The 19,988-nt window shown below is 48.7% G+C and overlaps 1 protein-coding gene across 1 annotated transcript in view; it reads right to left on the reverse strand.

The window, feature by feature from the left end:
• LOC142282112 (MORC family CW-type zinc finger protein 3-like) overlaps window positions 1-10,927 on the reverse strand; it is a 360,015-nt gene extending 349,088 nt beyond the window's left edge. Inside the window, exon 1 of the mRNA XM_075332939.1 lies at window positions 10,853-10,927. Within this exon, the coding sequence (XP_075189054.1) occupies window positions 10,853-10,891 (39 nt within the window). The 5' untranslated portion in view covers window positions 10,892-10,927. The remainder of the gene's footprint in view (window positions 1-10,852) is intronic.
• Window positions 10,928-19,988: the final 9,061 nt, after the last annotated feature.

The raw sequence follows: 19,988 nt of genomic DNA on the forward strand, positions 1-19,988 counted from the left end.
TGCAGGGGGTTGAATACTACTTGTAGGCACTGTAGGTAAGGATGGTTGACCTCGGGGAGATCAACATCCAACACCGCGGTGACACCATCACATGCTTCTCAATTTCCTACTCCGCACTGATGAGGGGCAAATACCCGCGGCATTCTTGTCTTGTGTATATATATATATATATATATATATATATATATATATATATATATATATAAAACAAAGTACACAGTGCAGAATTAAATATCAGAGTGATATGGTATACATGAATAAGATATGGTATGAATGCCTTTGATATCAATAAATATAAAGTGCTAAAATGTGCTAATTTTATAAAGGGAATTATACTTTCTGTGTGGTCAAAAATAATTCAGGCGTGCCGCTATTCCCCGACGTGCATTTCAGAGATCCTTTCCTCAGGGGGTGCTATAGAGGAGTGAGATTGATGACCCATTTATACCCTGTTCACTTTTAAAATTGCCACCCATAAATGCGATCATGTGTGTTTTCCGAATACGGAGTATCCGGCGCGAATATCACATGACACCCTCACTCATAAGTGACTTCTGGCTGTCGGATACGAAATGCATAGCAGACCGTGTTGTCATAGTAACAGACAACACAGCATGCAAGTGACTCTTGATGGGCCAGATGGATGGGCCAGAGGCTGGATCAGTAAAGGGCAGAGAGCTCCACTCCGACTCAGACACCAGCAAGGTGGAGGTGGGGTACTGGTATGGGCTGGTATCATCAAAGATGAACTTGTGGGACCCTTTTGGGTTGAGGATGGAGTGAAGCTCATCTCCCAGACCTACTACCAGTTTCTGGAAGACAACTTCTTCAAGCAGTGGCACAGGAAGAAGTCGGTATAGTTCAAGAAAAACATGATTTTCATGCAGGACAATGCTCTATCACATGCATCCAACTACTCCACAGCGTGGCTGGCCAGTAAAGGTCTAAAAGATGAAAAAATAATGACATGGCCCCCTTGTTCACCTGATCTGAACCTCATAGAGAACCTGTGGTCCCTCATAAAATGTAAGATCTACAGGGAGGGAAAACAGTACACCTCTCAGAATAGTGTCTGGAGGCTGTGGAGGCTGCTGCACACAATGTTGATCGTAGACAGATTAAGCAACTGACAGAATCTATGGATGGTCAGCTGCTGAGTGTCATCAGAAAGAAAGGGGGCTATATTGGTCACTAATTTTTTTGGGTTTTGTTTTTGCATTTCAGAAATGTTTATTTCTAAATTTTGTGCAGTTATATTGGTTTACCTGGTGAAAATAAACAAGTGAGATGGGAATATATTTGGTTTTTATTAAGTTAGCTAAAAATTCTGCACAGTAATAGTTACCTGCACAAACAGATCTCCTCCTAAGATAGCCAAATCTAAAAAAAAAACACTCCAACTTCCAAAAATATTAAGCTTTGATATTTATGAGTCTTTTGGGTTGATTGAAAACATAGTTGTTGATCAATAATAAAAAAATCCTCTAAAATACAACTTGCCTAATAATTCTGCACACAGTGTATATATGACCGTGTCCATAACAGCCCACAACCATGTACATAACACTGCATATATCAATGAATTCCTAATCTCTAAACTTGGGCTATCTGATGGCAATGTTCGTTCACACAAGTGTCACTACTTGTGCCTTTTCTGATGTGAGAATCACCCACCTCCTTACCTGAACATGGCTCCAAGAAATGTCACCTGTTTTGCACATGTCAAACACTAATCATGGTCATAGTTACTGTAATGACATTTTTTGTAAATGTGTTGTTTAAATTACAGCATGCAAAAATGTTGCAATCGTATACAGCAGTGTAGGTTGCCCTTTTATGTGAACATGGCTCTAGACAGGGTCACCTAGGTTTCACATGCCACACAAATTATAGCCATAGTTACGACAATGACATTTCTGGTTCTGAGCATTATTTACCCAGTTTTCTCAATATTCCGCATAAATGGCACAATATGCATCATTTGTCCAAATTTCATAACCCTCATACTCAGGTTTTACACCAAAAGCATTTTTTAGCCACAAGAACCATTAGGGACGGTGTTTTACCTAAAAATCTAAACTTTATTTATTCATATAAAAAATGTATTAACAATTACATATGTCAAGCAAAAGATCTTACAATTATCACACTGGACATGTCAACATACCCATATTGTACCAGTAAGCTCTACAGTGCCGTCTAAACATGGTTACATCTTCAGAAACCAGCAGCTATTAATCAGCTTCACCTATGATTACTGCAACAACCCCTGGAGGAAAATATTTTTAGTGTGGCTAGTCACAAAGTAAAACCGCTATTAAGGTTTCTCACTAACATCAATAACCTGATTTTCACAATTTGCACAGGTACCACCTGACTCAATCAGACTGATGTCACCAACAATACACGTGAGACCTAAATAATCACATTACCAGTGAGATGGCCCCCAGTACCCGGGCATCCCCACTTCCAACCATAACTTCCCCCAAGGGGTTGACGTAGCCCACGGTGATGTAGAGATACACTGACCTGTATTAGTGAATGGCGTGACCGTCCGCTGTCCCGACGCGCGTTTCCCACTTCTTCAGGGAACGTGTGTGACACACGTTCCCTGAAGAAGTGGGAAACGCGCGTCGGGACAGCGGACGGTCACGCCATTCACTAATACAGGTCAGTGTATCTCTACATCACCGTGGGCTACGTCAACCCCTTGGGGGAAGTTATGGTTGGAAGTGGGGATGCCCGGGTACTGGGGGCCATCTCACTGGTAATGTGATTATTTAGGTCTCACGTGTATTGTTGGTGACATCAGTCTGATTGAGTCAGGTGGTACCTGTGCAAATTGTGAAAATCAGGTTATTGATGTTAGTGAGAAACCTTAATAGCGGTTTTACTTTGTGACTAGCCACACTAAAAATATTTTCCTCCAGGGGTTGTTGCAGTAATCATAGGTGAAGCTGATTAATAGCTGCTGGTTTCTGAAGATGTAACCATGTTTAGACGGCACTGTAGAGCTTACTGGTACAATATGGGTATGTTGACATGTCCAGTGTGATAATTGTAAGATCTTTTGCTTGACATATGTAATTGTTAATACATTTTTTATATGAATAAATAAAGTTTAGATTTTTAGGTAAAACACCGTCCCTAATGGTTCTTGTGGCTAATAAATGGCACAATGCAATATTTCTGACTCATCTTACAACGATCCTTTTTGTAAGAATGGTTCAAGGAAATCTCACCTGGTTTTCTCATGTCACTTATTATGGTCATTCTTAGTTACATACTGTAGGTTAAAATAAGCCCTGGGTCCATCTAGTTCAACCTTCCTCCACCAATTATAGATTTTGTTACTAAATCATTTATAACCAACAATGTTGTGTGTACTAAGGAAATCATCCAGCCTCCTAATAAAGTTGTTATAATATCTGCCGCTTGTGGTAGGGTATTCCACAGTCTGACTGCTCTAACTGTAAAGAACCTTTTCCTATTTAGCTGCTAGAATCGTCTTTCTTCTACTCGCCCCTTGGTCCTTAGTATTGTCTTTGGAAGTAATAAAGGGTACTTTACACGCTGCAATATCGATACCGATATCGCTAGCGAGCGTACCCGCCCCCGTTGGTTGTGCGTCACAGGCAAATCAATGCCCGTGGCACACAACATTGCTAACACCCGTCACACGGACTTACCTTCCCTGCGATGTCGCTCTGGCCGGCGAATGCCGATAGCCGATGCTAGCGATGCCGAGCACAATAGCACCTGCCCCCATCGTATGGCCGATATGTGGTGATCTGTGCCGTAGCGAACATTATCGTTACGGCAGCGTCACATGCACATACCTGCTCTGCGACGTCGCTGTGACCGGCGAACCGCCTCCTTTCTAAGGGGGCGGTTCGTTCAGCCTCACAGCGACGTCACAGCAGCGTCACTGAACTGCCGCCCAATAGAAAAGGAGGGGAGGAGATGAGCGGCCAGAACATGCCGCCCACCTCCTTCCTTCCTCCTTTTCCGGTGGATGCAGGTAAGGAGATGTTTGTTGTTCCAGCGGCGTCACACATAGCGATGTGTGCTGCAGCAGGAACGACAAACAACATCGTTACTGCAGCAGCAACGATAATTGGGAATAGGGGGGCATGTCACCGATGAGCGATTTTGAACGTTTTTGCGACGATTCAAAATCGATCATAGGAGTCACACACAACGAGATCGCTAACGCGGATGGATGTGCGTCACGAAATCCGTGACCCCAACGACATCGCTATAGCGATCTCGTAGCATGTAAAGCCACCTTAAGGGTCACCTGTGTACTCACTCAATCCAATAACGCTGACACCATCAACTGTGGTAAACCAAAGTTCTTGACACCTCCCAGCGGTGAGCACGCCTGGATCCTGTGCCCGTTGGTGTTGCCTGTTAGTCTGTGACCTTTACCTTGGCACCTAGTTTTTCTGGTTGGTCCCTTGAGTATAAAACTAGTCGGGTCCCGCTCACCAGTATGGCTAACTGGGTGAGCTTGCTCTCAGGGTTCACGCTTGGGATTTTCTGGACCGTGTAGTGGGAAAGTCCTATCCCCCTCGTTGCGCTAGTACCCCAATTTTGGAGCGGGTGGGGGACGGATCTTGAAGGCTCCGCCCTCATCGGGTAAATTGTCAGGATGCTTGAAGCTACTCCCTGACCTAGGGTCCACGTACCCCGTCGTGCCCTGGTCCCTGCCCGGTGATGGCACAAGGCCGCCGGCTGTCATCCTCGACAGTCTGTACCCCTTGTCACAATCCCTGTGACCGGGGTCCAGCTCCTACGGGCCCAGACCAACGTCTGCCACCTAGTAGTTCCAAGGAGCCTATCTCCTGACCTCCTCTCACTTTGAGAGCTACTTCTGTTCTCTCTGTCTCCTGACACTCCTGACTCTCCCTAAACCAACCCCCCAAGTGAGCGACCCTATTCCACTCAAGTCGTCCACTGGTGTGTCTGGTGGGTGTGGTGCAGAGTGTTCCTAGGATTTTGATTAGCTTGTTCTTGGGAACACCAAAGGTCAGGGACCCGTAACCAAGGAGGTGGATATTGTACAGAAGGGCAGATTGCACAATAGCCTGTGACGACCTGATAGGCCAGGGCATCACATACATACAACAGCCACAAAAGCCTAGTCACCCCCTCAGGACAATAGGGACACACCAGTTGGTGGGGCCAGGCAGATGGTGACGCCCACCTAGGGGTCCTGAGGTGTCAAGGGGAGGGAACACGACAGTGAAGTTTGGACAGTGGAAGTGAGAGGAGTGAAGTGGTAGTCGGGGGTTGTAGCTCCCGGACTACCGGACTACCTGAGCTGACTAGGTGGCAGATGGCAGAGCAGGGCCACAGGCGACGGAGATCCAGGCCCCAGGAGACCTTAAGTGGACCGGCACAGGGTTGTAGCCCGCCAGTGCCGACAGCGGGAATCCGGTCCGGAGGCCGTGCACAGTCGGGGTACCTGGACCCTAGGGCGAGGACAGCTGCAAGAACCTTTCCAATTAACCAGCAGGGAACAAGATTCCAAGTCTTGTCCCACTAGCAGCCCAGATAGAGTGAGACTGAAGCCCAACACGGGGGATAGGGCGTCTGCAAGTGCCTGTTAAAATCCCAAGGGTCAGATCTCGCTGGCCACAGCTCCCACAGAAAAGTCACCGGGAGTGGACTTTCCCCGTTTCATGTGCACTAGTCAACACACAAGACAACAACACAGAAGTGCAGGAGGAAGGGCCCCTGTCCTGTCTACCGGTGTGCGGGACCCGAGCACACCCCTCCGGAGACTACCGGTATCCGGCACTTGGTTTACTATCTGGACTCTGTGTGACTTTATTCAAATATTATTATTATTTATTTATAGAGCACCATTAATTCCATGGTGCTGTACGTGAGAAGGGGTTACATACAGAATACATACACAAGTTACAGTAGACAGACTAGTACAGAGGGAAGAGGGCCCTACCCTTGTGGGCTTACATTCTATAGTGAGTACACTGGTATCATCCGGTCCATCCCCGCCGACTGCGCCCCAGCATTCCACTCCACGTACACCTGGGCCCCGGGACTACACCTCCTCTACCCGTGGAGGGGATACGATCCTGCTGTCCAGCTCCATCAGCCCCGGGCACCCCATACCAAGGCAGAGGCGGTGTCACCAACAATCACGGCAACCCACAGGTGGTGTCACTGACAAACTTTCCCCTGTAAATAACGCCCTTTATTCAGTTGTGGGCAATGGACGGCTGTGCGGGCCTGGGTCTGGCTGCCACTCGAGCCACAGCAACCGCCCGGATCTGAGCGTCTCGAGCACCCCCCCTGCTGTGGTCTGTTCCCCACCCGCAACACATGCGTATGCCATCTGTATGAAATGCGTATTCCATCTGTATGACATGCGTATGCCATCCGTAGTGTGATTTTTTTTCTCGCTCCCATAGGCTTGCATGGGGGTGTGAGAGCTGAGACTGTATCGAGAATGATTCGTGTGGAGAAAAAAACAGGACAAATGAAACTGCATCATTGATTAACACTGGTGCGAGTGCCATCCATTTTTTTCCTAGATGGCACTCGCACCAGAAAATCACAGACGGAAAAGAGCCCTACTGTGCGTTCTCTGATGCTGCAAGCAGAGACAGCATAGATTTTACAGCATCAGAGGAGCGCAGTGGCAATGAAGCTGGATCTGGAGCTAATTGTGCACCCCAGCAATCCCGCTTAGAAAAGTGTTTACAAAATTCCCTATAGAGAAGAGCTTGTAATCACTGCACTCCTCCTTACCACCCATGGTAGACTGCAGAGATGGCTGGCAGCTTAGGCAACAAACAGTAAACAACAGATTTGAAAGTTTCTCTGTTCTTCAGAACGTAGAGGATTCTAAATTAAATTCTAAAGTTGTTTGTTTTTGCAAGAACTTTCATCCTTATCCATTTACAGTGCAAAGGTTTTAGGCAGGTGTGGAAAAGATTCTATAAAGTAATGTGACGCCCTGGCCTATCAGGTCGTCACAAGGGTGTCGTGCAATCTGCCCTTCTGCATGGTACCCGCTCCTCCTTGGTTACGGGTCCTGTCAATTTGGTGTTGCTACCAACGGGTGTACATAAATCCTGAGGAACACTCTGCACCACACCCACCAACCACCCATTGGGCAGCCTGAGGGGAATAGGGCCACCCAGATGGAGGGATGGAAGAAGGAGGGCAGAGATGTCAGTAGTTGAGTAGAGTTGAGCAGTGAGACAGCGGTGACAGGACAGGTCACGCTGTGGAGCTGGGCTCCTGTACCCGTCCCAGGTGCCAGACGTTGGCCTGGCCAGAAGGAGCTGGAACTCCGGTCGCAGGGGGTAGTGACAGGGGGTACGGTGCTGCTATAGAGAGCAGGCCGGCTGCCTTGTGCTACAACCGGGCAGGGGCCAGGGCACGACGGGGTACACGGACCCTAGGCTGGGAAGAAGCTTCAAGCAGCCCAGTAATTCATCCGACGGGAACGGAGTCTTCAGGAACCGTTCCCCACCCGCTCCAGAATCGGGGTACTAGTGCAACAAGGGGGAGAGGACTTCCCACAACCATCCAGAAAATCCCAAGCGTGAACCCTGAAAGCAAGCTCACCTTGCTAGCCACGCAGGTGAGTGGGACCCGAGTAATTTCAAGTCAAAGGGATCCATACAAGAGACACACAGTGCCAAGGGACAAGGCTTCAGACCAACCAGCAACACCAAAGGGGCACGGACCCAGCGTGCTCAGCCAAGAGGAACAGAGCATTCAAGAGTTTGGTTTACCTGGTGTCAGTGTTAGTGACTTTGGACTGTGTGAGTACCCGATATCCCTTCACCCCCGACGGGTTCCCCCACTCCATACATCACCGGGCCCCGGGACACCAAACCCCCTACCCACGGAGGGGTTAAACATCCTGTTGCTTCAACACCGTCATCGGGCTCCCCAACAGCAGCGGTGGTCTCTCACATTACCGTGCACCGTGGGTGGCGTCACGAACATTATCCCATTCACCATCCAAATCAACAATCCCCCCTTTTTATTTCTGAGGTAGCCGCACGACCCCGCCTCGGATCCGGAGACTCCTCGAGCCACTGTGGATCTGGGTCCGATCAGACCATCGGCTGTCCCGGGGGCGGCACAGTAAGAATGCTTTAAAAAAATAAAAAAATAGAAGGTATTTTTTATAATAGATAAAAATTAGCTATTAAGTCTAATCAAATCAATACGGTAATTGATGACCGCCCTTTGCCTTCAAAACTACATGAATTCTTCTAGTAAGGGTACGGTTCCACTTGTGTATAACTTGCGGGAGTTTCACATTGGTATCACCTGACATGGTGCACAATCTCCTGACAGGTGCGGGTCGGCTGCATGTATTTCCATGCAGCTGAGTCGCTCGTGTCAGGAGATTGTGCGCCATGTCAGGTGATACCAATGCAAGACGTGCACGAGTCATACACAAGTGGAACCGTACCCTTTAGGCTATGTCCGCATGCTGCGTTTTTTTGATGCTGCTCTTTTGGCCACAAAAAACGCACCCGCAGCAAAAACGCGTTTTGGTGCGTTTTTGGCTGCGTTTTGCTGTGTTTTGGTTCCTGCGTTTTGCTGCATTTTTCACATGCATTGTATGGGTGAAAAAAACAGAAAAATACAGAAAAGAATTGACATGTCAATTTTTTTTGTCAGCTGAAAAACGCAGTTAAAAAAACTGCACTGTGCGGACAGCAAAAATGAAAACTCATAGACTTTGCTGGGGAAGCAAAGTTATGCAGTTTTCTGACCAAAAACGCACCCGAAAAACGCACAAAAGCGCCGCAAAAAATGCACCGAGCGCACATAGACTTACACACAGGTCTTGGAGATCCAATCTTGTTTGTCTATATTCACACCATGCACCCCTGTATGAGGTGCGATCGTAAGTGGTAGCACATAGAACTTTTTCATTTTTCACTTCGGATGATACAAGACATTTTTTGCATACTTGTGTTCTGGCGCTCTACAGTATGTCAGGAACTGATCACAAATACACGAGGAAGAAATCACTTCAAATCTAGACAGTGCCAAAGGCCAAACACACCTCAGGGAGTCACACAGACGTCACACCACAGAACCGAAAGTAAATAGGAAAAAACTCAGAAAAGCTTTGGATTTAACCAATTTACTGAACTCAGTCATAATCAGAACCAGGAGGCTCAGACAACACTAACAGAACCAGAACCAGGGGGTTCAGACAGCACTAACAGACCCAGAACCAGGGGGTCTCAGACAGCACTAACAGAACCAGAACCAGGGGGTTCAGACAGCACTAACAGACCCAGAACCAGGGGGTCTCAGACAGCACTAACAGAACCAGAACCATGGGGACTCAGACAGCACTAACAGAACCAGAACCATGGGGACTCAGACAGCACTAACAGAACCAGAACCATGGGGACTCAGACAGCACTAACAGAACCAGAACCAGGGGGTTCAGACAGCACTAACAGAACCAGAACCATGGGGACTCAGACAGCACTAACAGAACCAGAACCAGGGGGTTCAGACAGCACTAACAGACCCAGAACCAGGGGGTCTCAGACAGCACTAACAGAACCAGAACCATGGGGACTCAGACAGCACTAACAGACCCAGAACCAGGGGGTTCAGACAGCACTAACAGAACCAGGGGGACTCAGACAGCACTAACAGAAGCAGAACCAGGGGGTCTCAGACAGCACTAACAGACCCAGAACCAGGGGGTCTCAGACAGCACTAACAGAACCAGGGGGACTCAGACAGCACTAACAGAACCAGAACCAGGGGGGTTCAGACAACACTAACAGAACCAGGGGGACTCAGACAGCACTAACAGACCCAGAAACAGGGGGTCTCAGACAGCACTAACAGAACCAGGGGGACTCAGACAGCACTAACAGAACCAGAACCAGGGGGGTTCAGACAACACTAACAGAACCAGGGGGACTCAGACAGCACTAACAGACCCAGAAACAGGAGGGCTCAGACCGCACTAACAGAACCAAAACCATGGGGACTCAGACAGCACTAACAGACCCAGAACCAGGGGGTTCAGACAGCACTAACAGAACCAGAACCATGGGGACTCAGACAGCACTAACAGACCCAGAACCAGGGGGTTCAGACAGCACTAACAGAACCAGGGGGACTCAGACAGCACTAACAGAACCAGAACCAGGGGGACTCAGACAGCACTAACAGACCCAGAACCAGGGGGTTCAGACAGCACTAACAGAACCAGGGGGACTCAGACAGCACTAACAGAACCAGAACCAGGGGGTCTCAGAGAGCACTAACAGAACCAGAACCATGGGGACTCAGACAGCACTAACAGAACCAGAACCAGGGGGTCTCAGACAGCACTAACAGAAGCAGAACCAGGGGGTCTCAGACAGCACTAACAGACCCAGAACCAGGGGGTCTCAGACAGCACTAACAGAACCAGGGGGACTCAGACAGCACTAACAGAACCAGAAGCAGGAGGGCTCAGACAGCATTAACAGAACCAGAACCAGGGCGACTCAAACAGCACTAACAGGACCAGAACCAGGGGGACTCAGACAGCACTAACAGAACCAGAACCAGGGGGGTTCAGACAACACTAACAGAACCAGGGGGACTCAGACAGCACTAACAGACCCAGAAACAGGAGGGCTCAGACCGCACTAACGGACCCAGAACCAGGAGGGCTCAGACCGCACTAACAGACCCAGAACCAGGAGGGCTCAGACATCATAACAGAATCAGAACCATAAGGGGCACAGACAGCACTAACAGAACCAGAGAGGCTCAGACAGCATGAATACAAACAGAACCAGGAATGCCCCATTAACCCCTCTCTTACCGCACTCAGACGTATCCCTTCTGTTGTCTGTGCTGCCATTCTTGAAATGAAACACTCAAACACCTGCCAGAATGTTTATCTGAGCGTCCCTGTATCTGGGCGGAGGCTGTATTCACGTCATCCAGTCAGAGAGTAACTGTTGCCACTGTGAGTGCAGGATTGCAGTTATACCGTCATACTGACCCCATACACTAGATGGCGGTGTTCTCCACACTGTAGTATTTCCTTACTGACTCATGTACAGGCTTCCTGACATCTGGGAACTAGACACACAGTTACCTTAGTAACTTAGTTATGTGATACAAATGGTGGGATTTTCTTTTGAAAATACACTGGCCTATATGTACTAAAGTCGTTGTAACTGTTTTCTGGGACTTCGTATTCTTCACTGGATTCACGGCGTCTGCCATGAGGTGAGATGACAATAAGGTGGCATCTTGCTCCAGCAGGAAGCATAGTACTGTGGGGCTGTTGGAGGCTGGCGCCATGCAGAGGACGTCAGGAGAAGTGACATCAATCCATCGTGCCCAATGCGATACCAGCTGCAAGAGAAGACCTGGGATTCGGGTGGGGGAGGGGGCAGTGGTGCCATCATACTATCTATAGGGGGCATTATACTATGAATAAGTGACTATGGAGGCATTCTATGTTACATAGTTACATAGGTTGAAAAAAGCACTAGGTCCATCTACTTTTTTTTTGTTTAAGTCTAAAAAAAACCCATATTCAATGGTAAAAAAATGTCCATACTTTATTCTGATTTATTTTTTTTTACATGTTATCCCCTATTTCTAAGTAATATAGTTTTACCATTAGCACTATATAGTAATTTTGGCCAACATCTTGTAGTAATGTTCCCATTCTGATCCTCATCATTTAGTAATGTCCCCATCCTGTTCACCTTCTTGTAGCAATATACCCCACTTTTGTCCCCATCCTGGTCCCCATCATGTCGTAATGTCCCAATCCTTGTCTCCTTGTTGTAATGTGCCTATCCTGTGGTAATGTGCACATCCTTGTCCTCATCCTGCAGTAATATGCACTACCTTATCCCCATCCTGTAGTCATAGGCCCATCCTTGTCCCCATCCTGTAGTAATGTCCCAATCCTTATCTCCTTGTAGTAATGTGCCCATCCTTGTCCCCGTGTTTAAATGTGCCAATACTTGTCCCCATCCTGAAGTAATGTGCCCATCCTTGTTCCTGTATTGTAATGTGCCCATGCTGGTCCCAGTCCTGTAGTAACGTGCCCATCCTTGTCCCAATCCTGTAGTAATGTCCCCATCTTTGTCCCAGTGTTGAAATGTGCCCATCCTTGTCACCATCCTGAAGTAATATGCCCCATACTTGTCCCCATCCTATAGTAATGCGCCCCTCTTTGTCCCCATCCTGTACTAATGTGCCCCATCCTTGTCCCCATCCTATAGTAATGCCCCCAGCCTTGTCCCAATCCTATAGTAATGTACCCATCCTTGTCCCCATGAAGTAAAGTGCACATCCTTGTCCCCATCCTATAGTTATGTGCCCATCCTTGTCCCCATGTTGAAATGTGTCTATTCTTTTCCTTATTCTGTAGTAATGTGGACCATCCTTGTCCCAATGTAGTAATATGCCCATCCTTATCCCCATCCTGTAATAATGTGCCCCAACCTTGTCTCCATCCTGTAATAATGTGACTATTCCTGTCCCCAATAACAGAGTGCCCATCCTTGTCCCCATCCTGTAGTAATGTGACCCATCCTTGTCCCCATTCTGTAGTAATGTGCCCATCTTTCTCCCCATCCTGTAGTAATGTATCCCAACCTTGTGCCGATCCTGTAGTCATGAGCTCATCCTTGTCCGCATGCTGTAGTAATATGCCCATCCTTGCCCCCATCCTTGTCCCCATCCTGTAGTAATGTGACCCATCCTTATCCCGATTCTGTAGTAATGTGCCCATCTTTGTCCCCATCCTGTAGTAATGTATCCCAACCTTGTGCCGATCCTGTAGTCATGTGCTCATCCTTGTCCGCATGCTATAGTAATATGCCCATCCTTGTCCCCATCCTGTAGTCATGTGCACCATCATGGTAAATTTTCAACAAGTGAAGTTCAGACAGCTCCGAATAATTGCTCAGTATAATGCAGCTGCGGTGCTCGGAACTACGGGCCGGTTCCTGGATCCATGGATAAGGCAAAAAAGATTTGTATCCGGCATCCACAAATAAAAATCACACCTTCATTGAATCGGTTTGAAACATAATAAAATTAAGCATAGACAGTTAGGGGTACTTTACACGTTGCGACTTCGCTAGCATCGGCTAGTGATGCCCGCCAGCGCGATAGCACCCGACCCCGTCGAATATGCGATATCTTGCGATTGCTGCCGTAGCGAACATTATCGCTACGGCAGCATCACACGCACATACCTGGTCGGCGACGTCGCGGTGACCGCCGAACAATCCCTCCTTCAAGGGGGAGGTGCGTTCGGCGTCACCGCGACATCACTAAGCGGCCAGCCAATAGAAGCGGAGGGGCGGAGATGAGCGGGACGTAACATCCCGCCCACCTTCTTCCTTCCGCATTGACGGTGGACGCAGGTAAGGAGATGTTTGTCGGTCCTGCGGCTTCACACACAGCGATGTGTGGTCCTGCAGGAACGACAAACAACATCGTATCTGCAGCTGGAGTGACATTAAGGAAATGAACGACGTGACACAGATCAGCGATTTTTTACTGTTTTGCGCTCGTTCATCGTCGCTCCTAGAATTTACACATTGCGATGTAACTACCGGCGCCGGATGTGCGTCACAACAACCGTGACCCTGACGTTATTTCGGTAGCGATGTCGCAACGTGTAAAGTACCCCTTCGACAGTGTAGACAGACCAGTCTACACGTTTCTGGCAAAGCCCTTAGTCCTGAGTCAAGACTAATCTTGAGACTGAGGGCTTTGCCGAAAAACACGTAGACTGTTCTGTCTATATTGTCTATGCTTGATTTTATGTTTTAAACCGATTCAATAAAGGTGTGATTTTTATTTGCAGATACTGGATACAAATCTTTTTTGCCCTATCATGGTCCCCATCCTGTAGTAATGTGCCCATCCTTGTCCCCATGTAGTAATGTGCCCATCCTTTTCCCCATCCTGTAGTAATGTGCCCCATCTTTATCCCCATCCTGTAGTAATGTACCCATCCATGTCCCCATGTAGTAATGTACTCATCCTTGTCCCCATGTAGTATTGTGCCCCATCTTTATCCCCATCCTGTAGTAATGTACCCGTCCTTGTCCCCATGTAGTAATGTACCCATCCTTGTCCCCATGTAGTAATGTGCCCCATTTTTGTCCCCATCCTGTAGTAATGTGCCCATCCTTGTCCTCATGTAGTAATGTACCCATCCATGTCCTCATGTAGTAATGTATCCATCCTTGTCCCCATGTAGTAATGTGCCCATCCTTTTCCCCATCCTGTAGTAATGTGCCCCATCTTTATCCCCATCCTGTAGTAATGTACCCATCCATGTCCCCATGTAGTAATGTACTCATCCTTGTCCCCATGTAGTATTGTGCCCCATCTTTATCCCCATCCTGTAGTAATGTACCCATCCTTGTCCCCATGTAGTAATGTACCCATCCTTGTCCCCATGTAGTAATGTGCCCCATTTTTGTCCCCATCCTGTAGTAATGTGCCCATCCTTGTCCCCATGTAGTAATGTACCTATCCTTGTCCTCATGTAGTAATGTGTCTATCCTTGTCTCCATCCTGTCGTAATGTGTCCATCCTTGTCTCCATCCTGTAGTAATATGCCCATCCTTATCCCCATGTAGTAATGTGCCCATCCTTGTCCCCATCCTGTAGTAATGTGTCCATCCTTGTCTCCATCCTGTCGTAATGTGCCCATCCTTGTGTCCATGTAGTAATGTGTCCATCCTTGTCCCATCCTGTAATAAACAAAACAAGGAAAAAACACCATCATACACCCATATTGTTGTATATCAAAAGGATTTTATTAAATTACTCATAACAATTAAATATTTTTCAATTTCATTGGTGGGGTAAAATACATATGCATCATTTGGATATTTTAAAAGGACTGGGATCACATATCATATAGACCATGTAAAGTTCTATTGTGCTGTATGTAGGACTATTTATAGAGCAAATCCTTGTTCCCATGTAGTAATGTGCCCATCCTTCTCCCAATTATGTAGTAATGTTCCCTATCCTTGTCCCCATGTAGTAAAGTGCTCATCCTTGTCCCCATCCTGTAGTAATGTGCCCCATCCTTGAACCCATGTAGTAATGTGCCCATCCTTGTCCCCATCCTGTAGTAATGTTCCCCATCCTTGTCCCCATGTAGTCATATGCCCATTATTGTCCCCTTTTACTAATGTGCCCTTGCTGTCTTTCTTCTTGTAGTAATGTTCCCTTTACTGGATCTCTTGTTGTAGCAATGCCCCATCCTGTAGAATTGTCCCCTATTGTGACATTCTTCACATACACACAAAACAATCAAACATTCTCACCTGTCCACCGTTTTCCCTAGTCCTTGCTTCTGGAGCTTCATTACAAGACAGTTATGTGGTATCAAATGCCTTTGCAAAGCCCAGATAAATCACATCAGCTGCATTACCAATATCCAGATTTGCACTTACCTCCTCATAGAAAGCCAACATATTGGTTACACATGAGTTATCATTCATGAATACATGCTGGTTATCATTTGTTATATTGTTCTCTGTAATATATCATTGCATGCCATCTCTTAAAATGCGCCCAAAACCACCACTGAGCCGGTTCCAAACATCATTCCCAATTTTCTCAATATTCTGCGTAAATACTGTGGCGCCCCTGACATGGTCAGGCACCACTGGGCACTGCACCCTTGCTGGGTCAGTACCTTCAGGTAATTCTAAAGGCTGAAATAGGGTGTGCAGGGGTGGGATTCAAATTTTTAACAACAGGTTCTCTGTAAACCCCGCCCATTTGAAAACCACACCCATTCTGTAACCACACCCATTTTGTTAGCCACACCCATTTACACTGTACTTTCCTCAACCAAAAAAATCCAAGTAATTTAAAGTAAAATCTCTTTCCCCTTCTTCCCCTCCCATACCGTCACTCTCCTGTCCAGCACCAGTTGTTCCAGTCACTGTCACTCTTATTGTATTAAACGTTTTTTCTACAATTTTTAAAACTTATTACTAAAGGAGCCCTGCTAAAATTGGAACGGACGACCTTCCCCCTACAGATCTCATTCCATGTGGCTGCTTTCCCCTACAGATCCCATCCCATGTGGTCTCTCTTCCCCTGCAGATCCCATTCCATGTGGTCTCTCCCCCCCCTACAGATCCCATCCCACGAGGTCTCTTTCCCCTGCAGATCCCATCATGGCCTCTTTCCCCAGCAGATCCCATCTCATTATGGCCTCTTTCCCCCTGCAGATCCCATCCCATCATGGCCTCTTTCCCCCTGCAGATCCCAGCCCATCATGGCCTCTTTCCCCCTGCAGATCCCATCCCATCATGGCCTCTTTCCCCTTGCAGATCCCATCCCATTATGGCCTCTTTCCCCCTGCAGATCCCATCCCATCATGGCCTCTTTCCCCCTGCAGATCCCTTCTCATTATGGCCTCTTTCCCTCTGCAGATCCCATCTCATTATGGCCTCTTTCCCCCTGCAGATCCCATCCCATCATGGCCTCTTTCCCCAGCAGATCTCATCCCATGTGTTCCTTTTCCACTGCAGATCCTGTCCCATATGACTCCTTTTCCCATATAGATCCCATCTTATGTGGCTCATCTTCCCATATAGCTCCCATCTTATGTGGTCTCCTTTCCCCATATAGCTCCCATCTTATGTGGCCTCCTTTCCCCATATAGCTCCCATCTTATGTGGTCTCCTTTCCCCATATAGCTGCCATCTTAATGTGGCCTCCTTTCCCCATATAGCTCCCATCTTATGTGGCCCCTCTCCCCATATAGCTCCCATCTTATGTGGCCCCTCTCCCCATATAGCTCCCATCTTATGTGGTCTCCTTTCCTCATATAGCTGCCATCTTAATGTGGCCTCCTTTCCCCATATAGCTCCCATCTTATGTGGCCCCTCTTCCCATATAACTCCCATCTTATGTGGCCCCTCTCCCCATATAGCTGCCATCTTATGTGGTCTCCTTTCCCCATATAGCTGCCATCTTATGTGGTCTCCTTTCCCCATATAGCTGCCATCTTATGTGGTCTCCTTTCCCCATATAGCTCCCATCTTATGTGGTCTCCTTTCCCCATATAGCTGCAATCTTATGCGGCTCCTCTCCCTGTATCTTCGGCTCACTGAGCGCTTACCTGCTCCAAGCACCGGTGGCCTCTCCTCTGTCTTCTGTCCTCCTCTGCGGCACTCTACACACTGACGCTGACAGATGGCAGGAGGAGGAGCTACCTCCCACACACTGCCGTGACCTCTCTGCTGCGTCAGCACGTCGCTGCACGCCGAGTCAGGGAGCAGACAGGCTCCACTGAACCTGGAAGTGCGGCGCTGAGGTACGGGGTCATTTGTGCTAGTGTCTTAAAGACACTAACACAAATGAATACAGGGAACCGGATCGCCAGAGCTGTTTCTTGCCGGTTTTGCTATTTTAATAACCGGTTCTCCAGAACCGGACAGAACCGGCTGAATCCCACCCCTGAGGGTGTGTACGCACAGACACATAGTGACCAGGTCATCACACACACCTTAGAGGGGACCCCTGGGCAGACCCAGGAGGGGGCGTGGCCTCTACATCTCGGCTAGTGGTGGGTGGAGAGGCTGGAAGCTAGGTGGCAGTGGCAGAAAGTCAGAGGAAAGGAGTAGTGGAGGACACATGTCAGTCTGAAGCGGAGAGCGGTCATGCAGACACGCTAGTCAGACTCTGCCCGTGTAGTAGCCGTTGGCAGGGGAGAACGGTCACCAGACGTTGGACAGAAAGACGCTGAGGAAGCCAGTTGGTCAGAAGGACACTTAGGGAGTCAGTTGGTCATGTACAGAGACTTCTGGAGGGCTAGGCACACAGGGGACACAGGTTCCTGAAGTAGGCTCAAGTTTAACTACCTACTAAACATGCCGGTGTGGGGACCACAAAACCCACACCAACCAACAAGAGTCCGAGTATCCGTAGCAACGAGGGGGCCCATAAGGAGGATTGAGCCTGAAGCTATCCACCTTGGTCCACGCTGCCAGCAAACGGGACAAAAAGGGGAGAAAAGGCAGCAGCGACTTCCCTGGATGAGTCCCACGGTACTTCAAGTCAGGGGCTATCCGAAACAAGAAAGTGCTAGGAAGGCGAGTTAATGGTTACCCTTAGAATCAGCCTGAGAAATACCTGGTTCCACCTGGTTCATCTCAGTATCGCTCGGGGTTATCTCACTGCACCACCTGAACGTGAGTAAACAAGTTAAAAGACACCTGGACTGTGACTGAGTTATTTTGCGACCTGTGGTTCCACACACGTTCACCCGAGCCCCTGGGGCCATCCTCACTATCGGGAGGCCACCCCATCTAACTGCAGACACCATCAGCACCAGACGCTCGTTAAACTGCAGTGGCGGTCACTGCCCTGACCGCAAACCGAGAGTGGCGTCACGATTCCCATGTAAATAAACCTAACATACCTGTAGCCAGAAGAGCCCATCAAGTGAAGACCCAGTGGCGTCCCTGGAGGTAGAGAGAAGCCCCTGAAGTCCCTGAGGCGACCACTACAGGTGGTTCACACAATACCAACACGCAATATTTCTGCCTCATTGTACAACCATCCTCTTTGTGAGAATAGTTTAAGAAAATGTCACCTGGTTTTCACATGTCATTGATTACGGTCAATCTGGCTATGGACATCATTGTATGTTCTTGTCGCGGGCGGAGGAGGGAACGCCGCGCTCTCCCACTGCTCGGGTCCGGCTGCCGCGGCTGCTGCGGCCTGCTGCTGCTCGGTGGCTCGAGCGATGGGCCGGATCCCGGGGACTCTAGCGGCGCTCCTCGCCCGTGAGTGAAAAGGGGGGTTGTTGGGTGTGGGAATGGTTTATTGTCCGTGACGCCACCCACGGTTGTGGTGATTTGTTGACACCACCGCTGCTCTGTATGGGGAATCCCGGGAGTGATGGTATGGAGCAGCTGGATGTTAGTCCTCCCCTCCGTGGGTAGGGGGGTTGGTTGTCCCGGGGCCCAGTGATGAGGTGGGTGGTGCAGGGCTTGGTGGGGTGCAGGGACGCGGGGGCAGCTCCGTGCCTTGCGGCACTGTGGTACTCACTCAGCCTGAGACGATGACACAGTTCTCGGTAAAACACACGGCTGGAAAGACGGTTCCCACGGACGGCTGCACTTGCTTTCCCCAGTAGGTGACGGTGACGGTCCCTTTTTCCTGCACCTAAGATGATAATGGTTGCGATGGTTTTCTGTCCTCCTTTGCCACTTCACTTCACTGTTTACTCCTTCACGTCCCTAGCTTAACTGCCTGGTTTTCCCGCCTCCAGAGCTGTGAACTCCTCGGTGGGTGGAGCCAACCGCCTGGCCCACCCCCTGGTGTGGACACCAGCTCCTGGAGGAAGGCAACAAGGATTTTTGGTTAGCTTTGGTGTTCCTAACTGGGGTGTAGGGTGTGGTGGTGTTATGACCTGTGACCCCTGGCTTGCCCAGGGCGTCACATTCCCCCTTAGCAAAATGCAGACCGTCCGCGTGCTGCCCGTCCAACACCGGTTTTATTTTCTGAAAATATATAAAAGGTAAAACGGTAAACATAACAATTTATGACATCATCCCACATCGGGAGGTTCAGTACTTAAACGTTGCAAACGGTTTACGGTTACGGTCTCCGCTCTCTCCCACCCAAGCAACCTGGCCCTGATGCTGCCCCTACAACCCAGGCAGCACCCCTTGACCCAAGTCCAGCACAAGTTACCCGAGCGGGATCTGTCCTTCCCCTCCAGAGGGTAGCCACCGGTCCCTGTGGTGGCTGGGCCCCAGCCGGCTCTACTGCGGGCCCTCCCTCCAACCTGCCTCTCCGGAGGCGGCACTGCGGAAACGGTAACGGTAAAACAACTATTTACAAGCCACTAACGTTTGTGGTTGCCCTGCAAGTTCACGGGCTTGTCCATGGAAAGTCCTCCATGCAACTTTTTAAACGGTCCCCAC

The sequence above is a fragment of the Anomaloglossus baeobatrachus genome, chromosome 2 (assembly GCF_048569485.1).
Source record: "Anomaloglossus baeobatrachus isolate aAnoBae1 chromosome 2, aAnoBae1.hap1, whole genome shotgun sequence".
NCBI lineage: Eukaryota > Metazoa > Chordata > Amphibia > Anura > Aromobatidae > Anomaloglossus > Anomaloglossus baeobatrachus.